Below are 15,200 nucleotides of genomic sequence, written 5' to 3'. Positions count from 1 at the left end.
AGTATGTACAAGGAGAACACTGACCATATCTATAGGAACCTGTACAGGGAGAACACTGTCTATATCTATAGGAAACTGTACAAGGAGGACACTGACCATATCTGTAGGAACCTGTACAAGATTAACACTGACCATATCTATAGGAGCATGTACAAGGAGAAAACTGTACATCTCTATAGGAGCATGTACAAGGAGAACACTGACCATATCTATAGAGACATATACAAGGAGAACACTGTCCACATCTATAGGAAACTTGTACAAGGAGAACACGGTCCATATCTATAGGAGCATGTACAAGGAAAACATGGTCAACATCTATAGGAACCTGTACAAGGAGAACACTGACCAGCTCTATAGGAACCCGTAGAAGGAGAACACTGACCGTCTCTATAGGAACCTGTACAAGATGAACCCTGACCATATGTATAGGAGCATGTACAAGGGGAACACTGACCATTTCTATAGGAGCATGTACAAAGAGAACACTGCATATCTATAGGAAACTGTACAAGGAGAACACTGTACATCTCTATAGGAGCATGTACAAGGAGAACACTGACCATATCTATAGAGACATATACAAGGAGAACACTGTCCACATCTATAGGAAACTTGTACAAGGAGAACACGGTCCATATCTATAGGAGCATGTACAAGGAAAACATGGTCAACATCTATAGGAACCTGTACAAGGAGAACACTGACCAGCTCTATAGGAACCCGTAGAAGGAGAACACTGACCGTCTCTATAGGAACCTGTACAAGATGAACCCTGACCATATGTATAGGAGCATGTACAAGGGGAACACTGACCATTTCTATAGGAGCATGTACAAAGAGAACACTGCATATCTATAGGAAACTGTACAAGGAGAACACTGTCCATTTCTATAAGAGCATGTACAAGGAGAACACTGACCATATCAATAGGGACATATACAAGGAGAACACTGACCATATCTATAGGAGCATGTATAAGGAGAAAACTGTCCATATCTATAGGAAACTGTACAAGGAGAACACTGTCCATCTCTATAAGAGCATGTACAAGGAGAACACTGACCATCTCTATAGGAAGCCGTTGAAGCAGAACACTGACCATCTCTATAGGAGCCTGTACAAGGAGAACACTGTCCATATCTATAGGAACCTCTACAAGGAGAACACTGTCCATCTCTATAAGAGCATGTACAAGGAGAACACTGACCATATCTATAGGGACATATACAAGACGAACACTGTACATCTCTATAGGAGCACATACAAGGAGAACAATGACCATATCTATAGGGACATATACAAGGAGAACACTAACCATATCTATAGGAGCATGTACAAGGAGAACACTGTCCATATTTATAAGAACCTGTACAAGGAGAATACGGTCCATATCTATAGGAAACCTGTACAAGGAGAACACGGTCCATATCTATAGGAGCATGTACAAGGAGAACACTGACCATCTCTATAGGAACATGTACAAGGAGAACACTGTCTATATCTATAGGAATCTGTACAAGAAGAACGCTGACCATCTCTATAGGAATCTGTACAAGGAGAACACTGACCATCTCTATAGGAGCATGTACAAGGAGATTACTGAGCATATCTATAGGAGCATGTACAAGGAGAATACTGACCATCTCTATAGGAGCATGTACAAGGAGAACACTGTCCATATTTATAAGCACCTGTACAAGGCGAACGCTGTTCATGTCTTTAGGAACCTGTACAAGAAGAACACTGTCCATATCCATAGGAACCGTACAAGGAGAACACTGTCCATTTCTATAGAAACCTGTACAAGGAGAGCACTGTCCATCTCTATAGGAACCTGTACAAGGAGAACACTGTCGATATCTATAGGAACCTGTTAAAGGATAACACTGTCCATATCTAAAGGAGAATATACAAGTATAACACTGTCCATATCTATAGGAACCTGTACAAGGAGAACACTGTCGATCTCTATAGAAACATGTACAAGGAGAACACTGTCTATTTATATATGGTAACTAGAGATGAGCGAACGTGCTCGTTTAGGGCAATTACTCAAACAAGTATTGCTTTTTTCGAGTAACTGCCTACTCGGGCGAAAAGATTCGGGGGGTGCCGGCAGGGTGGAGCGTGGGAGGGGGGAACAGGGGAGAGAGCTACCTCTCCCCCCCACTCACACCCGGCGCCCCCCGAATATTTTCGCCTGTTTAGGCAGTTACTCGAAAAAAGCGATACTTGCTCGTGTAATTGCTCTAAACGAGCACGTTCGCTCATCTCTTATTGGAACCTGTACAAGGAGAACACTGTTGATATATATAGGAACCTTTACAAGGAGAACACTGACCGTATCAATAGAAACATGTACAAGGAGAACACCTACCGTATCTATAGGAACTTGTACAAGAAGACTACTGTCCATATTTATAGGAACATGTACAAAAAGAACACTGTTCATATCTATAGGAGCATGTACAAGGAGAACACTGTCCATATCTATAGGAACCTGTACAAGGAGAACACTGACCAGTTCTATAGGAACCTGTACAAGGAGAACACTGACCAGTTCTATAGGAACCCGTAGAAGGAGAACACTGACCGTCTCTATAGGAACCTGTACAAGATGAACCCTGACCATATGTATAGGAACATGTACAAGGGGAACACTGACCATCTCTATAGGAGCATGTACAAGGAGAACACTGTCCAAATCTATAGTAACCTTTACAAGGAGAACACTGTCCATCTCTATAGGAACCTGTACAAGGACAACACTGTCCATCTCTATAGGAGCATGTACAAGGAGAACACTGACCATATTTATAGGAACCTGTACAAGGAGAACACTGTACATTTCTATAGGAGCATGTACAAAGAGAACACTGTGCATATCTCTACTAAACTGTACAAGGAGAACACTGTCCATTTCTATAAGAGCATGTACAAGGAGAACACTGACCATGTCAATAGGGACATATACAAGGAGAACACTGACCATATCTATAGGAGCATGTACAAGGAGAACACTGTCCATATCTATAGGAAACTGTAGAAGGAGAACACTGTCCATCTCTATAAGAGCATGTACAAGGAGAACACTGACCATCTCTATAGGAGCCTGTACAAGTCGAACACTGACCATATCTATAGGAGTATGTACAAGGAGAACACTGACCATATCTATAGGAACCTGTACAGGGAGAACACTGTCTATATCTATAGGAATCTGTACAAAGAGAACGCTGACCATACCTATAGGAATCTGTACAAGGAGGACACTGACCATATCTGTAGGAACCTGTACAAGATTAACACTGACCATATCTATAGGAGCATGTACAAGGAGAAAACTGTACATCTCTATAGGAGCATGTACAAGGAGAACACTGACCATATCTATAGAGACATATACAAGGAGAACACTGTCCACATCTATAGGAAACTTGTACAAGGAGAACACGGTCCATATCTATAGGAGCATGTACAAGGAAAACATGGTCAACATCTATAGGAACCTGTACAAGGATAACACTGACCAGCTCTATAGGAACCCGTAGAAGGAGAACACTGACCGTCTCTATAGGAACCTGTACAAGATGAACCCTGACCATATGTATAGGAGCATGTACAAGGGGAACACTGACCATTTCTATAGGAGCATGTACAAAGAGAACACTGCATATCTATAGGAAAGTGTACAAGGAGAACACTGACCATCTCTATAGGAGCATGTACAAGGAGATTACTGAGCATATCTATAGGAGCATGTACAAGGAGAATACTGACCATCTCTATAGGAGCATGTACAAGGAGAACACTGTCCATATTTATAAGCACCTGTACAAGGCGAACGCTGTTCATGTCTTTAGGAACCTGTACAAGAAGAACACTGTCCATATCCATAGGAACCGTACAAGGAGAACACTGTCCATTTCTATAGAAACCTGTACAAGGAGAGCACTGTCCATCTCTATAGGAACCTGTACAAGGAGAACACTGTCGATATCTATAGGAACCTGTACAAGGAGAACACTGTCCATCTCTATAGGAACCTGTTAAAGGATAACACTGTCCATATCTAAAGAGAATATACAAGTATAACACGGTCCATATCTATAGGAACCTGTACAAGGAGAACACTGTCGATCTCTATAGAAACATGTACAAGGAGAACACTGTCTATTTATATATGGTAACTAGAGATGAGCGAACGTGCTCGTTTAGGGCAATTACTCAAACAAGTATTGCTTTTTTCGAGTAACTGCCTACTCGGGCGAAAAGATTCGGGGGGTGCCGGCAGGGTGGAGCGGGGGAGGGGGGAACAGGGGAGAGAGCTACCTCTCCCCCCCACTCACACCCGGCGCCCCCCGAATATTTTCGCCTGTTTAGGCAGTTACTCGAAAAAAGCGATACTTGCTCGTGTAATTGCTCTAAACTAGCACGTTCGCTCATCTCTTATTGGAACCTGTACAAGGAGAACACTGTTGATATATATAGGAACCTTTACAAGGAGAACACTGACCGTATCAATAGAAACATGTACAAGGAGAACACCTACCGTATCTATAGGAACTTGTACAAGAAGACTACTGTCCATATTTATAGGAACATGTACAAAAAGAACACTGTTCATATCTATAGGAACATGTACAAGGAGAACACTGTCCATATCTATAGGAACTTGTACAAGAAGACTACTGTCCATATTTATAGGAACATGTACAAAAAGAACACCGTTCATATCTATAGGAACATGTACAAGGAGAACACTGTCCATATCTATAGGAACATGTACAAGGAGGATACGGACCATATATCTATACGAACATGTACAAGGAGAACACTGTCCATATCTATACGAACATGTACAAGGAGAACACTGTCCATATCTATACGAACATGTACAAGGAGAACACTGTCCATATCTATAGAAGCATGTACAAGGAGAACACTGTCCATATCTATACGAAAATGTGCAAGGAGAACACTGTCCATATCTATAGGAACATGTACAAGGAGAACACTGTCCATATCTATACGAACATGTACAAGGAGAACACTGTCCATATCTATAGAAGCATGTACAAGGAGAATACGGACCATATATCTATACGAAAATGTGCAAGGAGAACACTGACCATATCTATAGGAACATGTACAAAAAGAATTATGACCATATCTATAGGGACATGTACAAGGAAAGCACTGACAATAGCTATAGAAATACCCCCAAAGAGGATTTGGGGGGTATATCAAAAGCAAAAGAAAAGGCAAAGATGCTATTGGATGCTTACAAGATGAAAATGGTAACTTGGTTAAGGAAGATGTTGAGAAGGCCGAACTTTTAAATTCCTATTTTGTATCTGCTTTTTCTCAGAAAGTAGATGGAACATGAACTGATCTTCCCTGTGCTATTGGGGGAATAAAAGAATGCAGGCTATCTATAACAAAGGAGATGGTGAGGGAACACTTAGCTAACTTAAATGAATTCAAGTCTCAAGGTCCAGATGAATTACATCCTAGGATACTAAAGGAAGCACTGGAGGTAATTGCTGAACCACTCGCCATAATCTGTGAAAATTCTTGGAGAACAAGCGAAGTCCTAGAAGATTGGAGAAGGACAAATGTTGTCCCTATCTTCAAAAAAGGTGGATCCAGGAAACTACAGGCCTGTGAGCCTGACTTCTATACTGGAAAAGATCTTTGAGCAAATTATTAAACAGCATGTATGCAAGTACTTGGATGAAAATGGAGTCATTAACCATAGCCAGCATGGGTTTGTAACAAACAAGTCATGCCATACGAATCTAATGTCCTTCCATGACAGAATCACTGACTGGCTTGATCAGGGAAATGCGGTGGATATAGTATATCTTGACTTTACTAAAGCATTTGACAAAGTATCTCATACCATACTTACTAAAAAAAATGACCAAATCTGGGATTGACATGGCAACTGTCATGAGTGATCATACTCAAAGAGTAGTGATTAATGGCTGTACATCCAAGTGGAAGAATGTATCAAGTGAGATACCATAAGGCTCTGTCCTAGGCCCAGTGTTGGTCAACATTTTTATAAATGATCTGAAGGAGGGAATTGATGGGAAACTGATCAAATTTGCTGACGACACAAAGTGAGAAGGGATAGCTAACACTAGGGAAGAGAGAGGATTCAAAAGAACTGGGAAAGCTTGCACAGTGGGCGGCGACTAACAGAATGGTATTTAACAAGGAGAAATGCAAAGTCCTACATCTGGGCAATACAAATGAAGAAAGCACATTTAGATTGGGAGGAATTGGACTAAGCAGCAGCACATGTGAAAAAGACTTGGGTATACTAATAAATCATAGACTGAACATGAGTCAACAATGTGATGCAGCAGCCAACAAGGCAAACACAATTCTGGGATGTATTAAGAGAAGCATAGAGTCTAGATCACGTGAGGTCATTATCCCCCGCTACTCTTCCTTAGTCAGACCTCATCTGGAATACTGTGTCCACTTCTGGGCACCTCACTTTAAAAAAGACATAGACAAACTGGAGAAAGTTCAGAGAAGAGTTACCAAGATGGTGAGCGGTCTGCAAATCATGTCCTATGAGGAACGGTTAAAGGATCTGGGAATGTTTAGCAGAAGAGAAGGCTGAGAGGAGACTTAATAGCTGTCTACAAATATCTGAAAGGGCTGTCACACTGCAGAGGGATCAGCCCTATTCTCATCTGTACAAGGAAAGACTAGAAGCAATGGGATAAAACTGAAAGGGAGGAGACACAGATTAGATATTAGACAGTGAGGGGGATCAATGAGTGGAACAGGTTACCACAGGAGGTGGGGAGTTCTTCTTCAATGGAAGTCTTCAGAGGCTGGACAGACATCTGCCTAGCATGATTTAGTGATCTTGCATTGGGCAGGGGGTTGGACCTGACGACCCTGGAGGACCCGATGACCTTGAGGTCCTTTCCAACTCCATAATTTATGGCTGACCCCGAGTGTTCCTTCATTTTTTAATGGCTGCTTCTATGTTGGGCCTCGTTCACACCCACCGCAGGGCTCTGTTGGGGTCTTATGTCTCTCTCTTCTACTTTTGGAGCAGAGAAACGGAGTTAAAGCTGAGATAAACGTTTCCTTATTCCGCCTTTGATTTCAATATATTTACAAAAAATGGAGAGCTTTCACTTTGCTTCTGTTGTGTTAGGTTTTCCTTCTTTTAACAGAACAAGTGGCGCAGCCTGTGGTGGAAGAGTGAATGGAAGATAACTGAAAGCTTTTCGTTTTTTGAAAACAATTTAAATTTAATGTTTAATGTTTATTTCAGTTTTAACTCAGTTTCTTTGCTCCAAAATTGGAAAAGAGAGACATAAGACCCCAACAGAGCCTGCGGCGGGCGTGAAGGAGCCCCGATTACTCTGCTCTTTCCGCCTCCTCGTATTGTTAACCTACAAACGGTAGAAGGCTACATCGACAAGTACCTGAAGTTCCAAATGTTTGTGCAGAATTTGACATGAAAGTCGACATCAGATTGCAGGACGGCCACGTGATGGGGTTAGTAACTCATCTTCATGCGGCAGGAAAGTCTCACATGGATTTATAAATCTGCAGCTCGGCATTTTCTGTTGTCGATCTTACGCATTGAGTTCAATGAGAAACTTAAAATCTGCAGCAAAGCCAAATTGTTACAAATTATCAAAAATCTTAAGCAAAAGCTACAAGTTCATATTTCAAAAAACAGGGATTTATTTCTGCATAATTTTCTGTTACTTTTGCAGCGGCAGATCCACAATTTCTTTGCACAATTTGGTGTGGATTGGCCAGTGCAGATTTCTGAGAAGAGTTACCCATCACTGACTGCACACAGGGCAGTGAGAGGCTGGGGATCATTCTGGCCCGCCTATATTCATGAGCCACCACCTGTTTACACGGCCGATCCGTCGTCCCGTTTTTGTGCCTGCATTAAACTGAACGATAATTGTTCAGATTCTCATTGATCGCAGGAACCCAAATGATTTCCCAACCCTTCCTTGTAGTCAGGCAGCCTTCAGTGACGGTAAGAAGTAATGACTTGTAGGACGAAGTGTTAACAATAATTCAGTTTAATCTGTGTGTTTATAATGGATGGTCTTTACTTTACAGCTCAACATTCTGGTTGATACGGGCAGCAGTAACTTCGCAGTGGGTGCAGCCCCCCACCCTTTCCTGAAGCGATACTACCATCGACAGAGGTAAGTGACCACACATCCTTCTATATAAAAGTCAAGGCGTATTGGCAATGATGCACTTTTTAAAAAGTATGTGCCCCCCCCCCCGTAAAGTATGTACACCTCCAGAAAGCAGGTATGTCCCCCCAAAAGTATGTGTGCTCCCCTGAAAAGTATGTGCACCCCTTCTTCCTGAAAAATAAGCTTTGATGATGTAAAAGTTGGACTTGCCCATGGACCAGAGTGAAGCAACTTTCTTCCAAAGTCTGACAAAAACATTGTTTACTAGAAAACCTTTCAACATTCATGACTAATTTGTAAATGATTGTTTAAAATCAATGCTGGAAAAAGCAATAAAAAAGCAAAAATCCTATTTACCCCGTGCGCTAACTTGTGGTAGGGGGTGCCTTCCCCGGGAGGGCTGTCTCCTGCAGACGTGTCTGCAGCTTGTATTTGAGTGATTCACTATAAATGACGACAGTTTTCTTCTGTATTTTCATCCAATGGGCTTCCTTATAATTCATACGTCTTCTCATGAAGACAAGCCCATTCAGAATACATCATACATGGGGTTCCGGTCTGGGGGTCCTTGTCAGTAGGGATAGAAGATCACATCTACCTGCATAAAGATAATATTGTCATCATGCGATGCTTGGAGATCAAGAAGAAACGGGGATATACTGTAGAGAATTCTGGGCGTCATGGAGATCATAGAGGAGCGCCCAACGAGAGCCGCTAACTGTATATTGCATAATACATTGTCCACCCCTTAGTGACCTGGTAACAGAGTGCAACCATAGCGGGGTCCCCACCTTGTGAGCCCTCAGCATATCTGTGATTGTGGACTTGTACTAGAGATTTATTGTATATTCCACTAATGTATATGCCATGAATATAGGTGAACCTTTACAATATGGTACATAGTAATGGTAATGTCTCCAAATCATAACCTATCCACAGGTAATAATCGTATGATTGCGACAGGGTGTGAACTGGGGGCGTGGCCAATCATTATCTGCTCTCCCTATGAATCACATAGACTTTGAACATATCGCCAGCACACATGCTCCACTGTCACTCTTTTGACACGGCATCCCCATTCTCTTGAACCCCCGTCATCTGCACCGTGGCTACATGAGAAGTTATAATTCAGGAACGACTGTTTACCAACTAGTATTCTTTTAATCCTTTCCAATCCACTGTCTGATGTCTAAAGACATTATGATTTAAGGCTGTACAGCTCCGATGTTGGAAGACGTCTGTCGGAGTTCTCTCACTGTATATTACCAGCCTCTCTGCTGTCGGAGCCTATCCAACGTGTCACCTCATGCAGTATTGGCTTTAGCCAGCAGATAGCGCCGTTGTATAACAGCAGAAAAAAGAGTAAGCCCCCTAGGAAAACCAGGATACAAATTGGATTGGAAAGGGTTAAACCAGGAACTTAAAGGGGTTGTCTCGCGGCAAACATCAAAATTTTACTTTACCCCATTCCCGCTGTCACCCCCCTGGCATAAAATAGCAATTTAAAGCGGTTTTTAAGCCGCTTGCTACTCACCGATGTGCTGAAATGTGAAGTTTTAAAAATCTTCTGCCTAAGATGGCCGCCGGTCCTTTCCCAGGGATGCACTGCGTTTTTCTCCCATGGTGCACCGCGGGTCTTCTCCCATGGTGCACCATGGGCTCTGTGCGTTCCATTGCCGATTCCAGCCTCCTGATTGGCTGGAATCGGCACACGTGACGGGGCGGAGCTACGAGGACCAGCTCTCCGGCACGAGCGGCCCCATTCACCAGGCAGAAGACCGCACAGCGCAAGCGCGTCTAAAAAAGCAAGAAGCCAGCGAAATTAGACGGAGCCATGGAGACGGGGACGCCAGCAACGGAGCAGGTAAGTGAATAACTTCTGTATGGCTCATATTTAATGCACGATGTACATTACAAAGTGCATTAATATGGCCATACAGAAGTGTATAACCCCACTTGCTGCCGCGAGACAACCCCTTTAAAGGGTTCATCTTGTAAGAGAAACACCTCTTTCAAGATATGGCCACTGGGTCGTGTTCCTGGCACCTCGGGCAGCTGATTTAGCCTGGGAAAGCACAACCGTCCATGCATTTCATTTGCACCGACCTCTGAAGGAGACATGATGGCCATGAACGAATTTCCATCCAAGTGATGCAAGAACGGCTCAAGTCCACTAAACAAAAATCAGCAAGTTATAGTGTCAAGAAGAAGTGCGCTGGGACCACTCTGGATTACCCTACACTGCTATTGGTAGCCGTCCTTTGCTTTATTGCTTGGTTAGTTGAAACTGAGTATGGCCTCCTGCAGACGGCCGGGTCAGATCCATGCGAGCCATGTCCCTGCAGTGACCACCGCGGCTCACCTGCTCCGCCATCTCCTCCGCTCTGCTTTGTGTCGGCTGCCGCTGCAAGGCTCGCGCTGCAATAGGGCATGCCATGATTTGTTTACCACACGAGTGTTATTGCAATCCTATGGCAGCGGGCACGGGTGGAAATTATGCGGGAAATCCCGCCACGGAGTTTTCGCCCTTGTGCAGAAGGCCTATATAACATAAAAATGACAGCAAAGGAAAATATAAACAGACAAAGAAATCCCAGAAAGCAGCTGCATAATTACTGATACATGCAGGCCGGTAGAAGCACCACAACCCCCAGCATGCAGACAGCTAGACTGCTATATGGATCTGGGACCCCAGCAGATGCTGAGAATGGGGTCCTAAAGCTGCCTGAATGATGGGAGCTGGAGTGGACATTAAAAAATCTTTGCCATCAGTGGGTATTCAGGAGTCACAGTATGGTGGCAGCTGAAATGTTTGATGACACGACAGGTCCGTTGCTGCACACATGATGTTCCGCCCTCCTCTGTCTATATAGTGGGATTACTACCACCCAATGTCCTGCCAAACAGGGAGAGGTTCCTTCTGATTGTCAGACGTTTAAACAGTTAAACTATTCGGCTAGCGATGAGACAGATGGAGCGCCAAGTAGCTATGGTAACCGCAGCAAACAGCAGCTGGCGAGTCATTATCCATGCCAGTGCTGGGTACAGGAAACGACTATTAGGCTGCTTTCACATCTGCGGCAGCAGTTCCGTTTTCTTGCTCTGTTCGGGGATCATCCCCGCAGTCGATGGTTTTGTCTTATGATGGAACTGAAGAAAGCCGAATGGACCCCAGTGACTATAATAGGCTCCGTTCGGTTTCCGCTCAGCTGCCCGGTACGGACATCCCAGTGCAGCTGTGAACCCACCTTAATTTATCACATATGGCAACAAATCAATTATTATGTATTATTTAGGTAAACAAATGTAATTGCTTGACGATGATGGATTTATTTTGGGATGTTTACGAAGAACTGTCAGAGGGAGGAGCTGATTTATATGTGCTGGCAGAGGTCAGGAGCCAAGCCCGGTACACGTACTGTGGGTATTGGCTATGCTACCTGCCTGCAAGGGCTGACATTGGAGATAACGCTAATCTCCAGGTTTGACCTCTTAGATGCCCAGTCAATAGAGACTACGACATCTAAATGGTTAGATATAGGTAGGGAACTCCCGCTGTCACCTGATCACTCCGCACCCCACCCCTATGTGATCATAGGGTGCTAAGGGGTTGTCATTGCATCTGGTGAGCATGCCCACTGTGTACATAATGGACTAACACTGGCAGGTGTAACACCACTGGCTGATTTTGCTTCAGGCTACTCCTGAAGGCTGCTCAAGGGGGGTCACTGTTTTTCACCCTTTAACCCCTTTTTTTTAAGAGGGATCTGGTCTTCATTGCAGGGACCCTCCAGGTTGTTTCTCCAGAAGTCGTCTTAGTACAGTAGTAACTGACTCAGATAAGTCGGAAGGCACCAGAGTGTAGTACCAAAGGAACAGGCAAGGATGTAGTCAGTGTAATAGGCTGAGGTTGGAGCAGGCAATACGGTTAACAGGCAGAAGGGCAGGTGGCATTTAGGCAAATCATCAATATAACAAGCCGAGGTCAGAACACGCAGAGTGCAGGAAAGCTGAGAGACGGAGAGTGAAAGCCAAGAGTCAAGTAGGATATAGACACATCTTCACAGAACCACTAGCAACGGATTGCTCAGATAAATTCCAGTGGGGGTCATACTGTAGGCTGGAGACAGGAAAGCTGGGGGCTCATGTTGGTCCAGCATGTGTGCAGCATGGAGTAATGCCAAATTATAAGTATTTTTAGGGTGGGGATACTGCTTGGAGGACTCTCCGTCCATATCCCAGGTCTTTGTCAAACTGCACATTAACCCTATAGTGCTTAATAAAAGTGTGCAACACGGAAATATGTGAGGTGGAATAGAGAGAGAGAGAGATATCAAATAACTGATGGTGGTATTTGTTCAACCCCCCGGGCCGAGCAGGAACAATCTGCATTTGTATCTGGACGACGAGAGAAAAGAAAACAATGGAACTATAATGGACATTTATCGTTTAAAACCCTCTTTGTTTATAACATAACCAGAACATGAGATGGAACTTACTGAACCTAAGCTACTCTTATATACTGGACCAATTGTTGAGAGAGAGACCAAGGGAGGGAGGGAGGAGGAGGACGGGGTTGGGGAGGGAAACAGTTATTTACAATGATGACTGATAATATATTTGAAATGTGTAAAAGAAAAGTTGGAAATGTTCAATAAAAAATATCTAATTAAAAAAAAAATAAAGGTGTGCAGACTGGACCAGGTAGCCGCTTTACAGATTTGCTCAGCAGAGGCCTGTGCTTTTTTTGCCCGCGAGAAGGAGAGGGATCTTGTAGAGTGGGCTTTGATATTTTCCGGAGGGTCGAGACCCCGGGCTTTGTATGCCTCCTGGATGGCCATTCTGATCCATCTTGCAATGGTACTTTTAGACACTGTCTTTCCTCTGCCTGGCCCCTGAAATTGGATGAAGAGGTTATTATGCTTCCAAAAGGATTGGGTAGCCACTATATACACTACCGTTCAAAAGTTTGGGGTCACCCAAACAATTTTGTGTTTTCCATGAAAAGTCCCACTTATTCACCACCATGCGTTGTGAAATGAATAGACAATAGAGCCAAGACATTGACAAGGTTAGAAATAATGATTTGTATGTGAAATAACATTGTTTTCACATCAAACTTTGCTTTCGTCAAAGAATCCTCCTTTTGCAGCAATTCCAGCATTGCACACCTTTGACATTCTAGCTGTTAATTTGTTGAGGTAAGCTTGTGAAATTGCACCCCACGCTTCTAGAAGCATCTCCCACAAGTTGGATTGGTTGGATGGGCACTTCTGGCGTACCATACGGTCAAGCTGCTCCCACAACAGCTCAATGGGGTTTAGATCTGGTGACTGCGCTGGCCACTCCATTACCGATAGAATACCAGCTGCCTGCTTCTGCTGTAAATAGTTCTTGCACAATTTGGAGGTGTGTTTAGGGTCATTGTCCTGTTGTAGGATGAAATTGGTTCCAATCAAGCGCTGTCCACTGGGTATGGCATGGCGTTGCAAAATGGAGTGATAGCCTTCCTTCTTCAGAATCCCTTTTACCCTGTACAAATCTCCCACCTTACCAGCACCAAAGCAACCCCAGACCATCACATTACCTCCACCATGCTTAACAGATGGCGTCAGGCATTCTTCCAGCATCTTTTCATTTGTTCTGCGTCTCACAAACGTTCTTCTTTGTGATCCAAACACCTCAAACTTGGATTCATCCGTCCACAACACTTTTTTCCAGTCTTCCTCTGTCCAATGTCTGTTCTTTTGCCCATCTTAATCTTTTTCTTTTATTGGCCAGTCTCAGATATGGCTTTTTCTTTGCCACTCTGCCCTGAAGCCCAAAATCCCGCAGCTGCCTCTTCACTGTAGATGTTGACACTGGTGTTTTGCGGGTACTATTTAATGAAGATGCCAGTTGGGTACCTGTGAGGCGTCTGTTTCTCAAACTAGAGACTCTAATGTGCTTATCTTCTTGCTTAGTTGTGCAACGCGGCCTCCCACTTCTTTTTCTACTCTGGTTAGAGCCTGTTTGTGCTGTCCTCTGAAGGCAGTAGTACACACCGTTGTAGGAAATCTTCAATTTCTTAGCAATTTCTCGCATGGAATAGCCTTCATTTCTAAGAACAAGAATAGACTGTCGAGTTTCAGATGACAGTTCTCTTTTTCTGGCCATTTTGAGCGTTTAATTGACCCCACAAATGTGATGCTCCAGAAACTCAATCTGCTCACAGGAAGGTCAATTTTGTAGTTTCTGTAACGAGCTAGACTGTTTTCAGATGTGTGAACATGATTGCACAAGGGTTTTCTAATCATCAATTAGCCTTCTGAGCCAATGAGCAAACACATTGTACCATTACAACACTGGAGTGATAGTTGCTGGAAATGGGCCTCTATTCACCTTTGTAGATATTGCACAAAAAAACAGGCATTTGCAGCTAGAATAGTCATTTACCACATTAGCAATGTATAGAGTGCATTTGTTTAAAGTTAGGACTAGTTTAAAGTTATCTTCATTGAAAAGTACAGTGCTTTTCCTTCAAAAATAAGGACATTTCAATGTGACCCCAAACTTTTGAACGGTAGTGTATGTTGGAACAGCCCTCCTGACGTCTAAGTTATGGAATTCTCACTCCCTGTCATTACGGGGGTCCTGGCAGAAAGAGGGTAGGGTAATTACCTGATCTCTGTGGAATTTAGACGCGGGATCTAGGTTAAAGATGATTCTATCATCTTGCACTACCATATGTGGCTCGACACAACATAAGGCCTGTAATTCCCTCACTCTCCGTGCAGAGGTTATGGCGACCAGGAGAGCGACTTTAAGCGTGAGCAATTTTATGCAGAGTTGGGAGAGGGGTTCAAAGGGTGGCTTACAAAACTATTTAGGACCAAGTTTAGGTCCCATGTAGGAAAGGTTTCCCTGATAAAGGGCCGGAGTCGGTCAGCCCCTTTAAAGAACCTACAGACCCAGCGATGCTCTGCTAAGGGAAAATCCAAATAGGAT

At 43.5% G+C, this 15,200-nt stretch overlaps 1 protein-coding gene across 1 annotated transcript in view; it reads left to right on the top strand.

The window, feature by feature from the left end:
* Positions 1–15,200, top strand: part of BACE1 (beta-secretase 1) — a 66,847-nt gene that overhangs the window by 25,627 nt on the left and 26,020 nt on the right. Inside the window, exon 2 of the mRNA XM_066606018.1 lies at positions 8,128–8,216. Within this exon, the coding sequence (XP_066462115.1) occupies positions 8,128–8,216 (89 nt within the window). The remainder of the gene's footprint in view (positions 1–8,127; positions 8,217–15,200) is intronic.

This window comes from Eleutherodactylus coqui, chromosome 6 (assembly GCF_035609145.1).
Source record: "Eleutherodactylus coqui strain aEleCoq1 chromosome 6, aEleCoq1.hap1, whole genome shotgun sequence".
Classification (NCBI taxonomy): Eukaryota; Metazoa; Chordata; class Amphibia; order Anura; family Eleutherodactylidae; genus Eleutherodactylus; species Eleutherodactylus coqui.
This window is presented reverse-complemented; position numbering and strand designations above follow the sequence as displayed.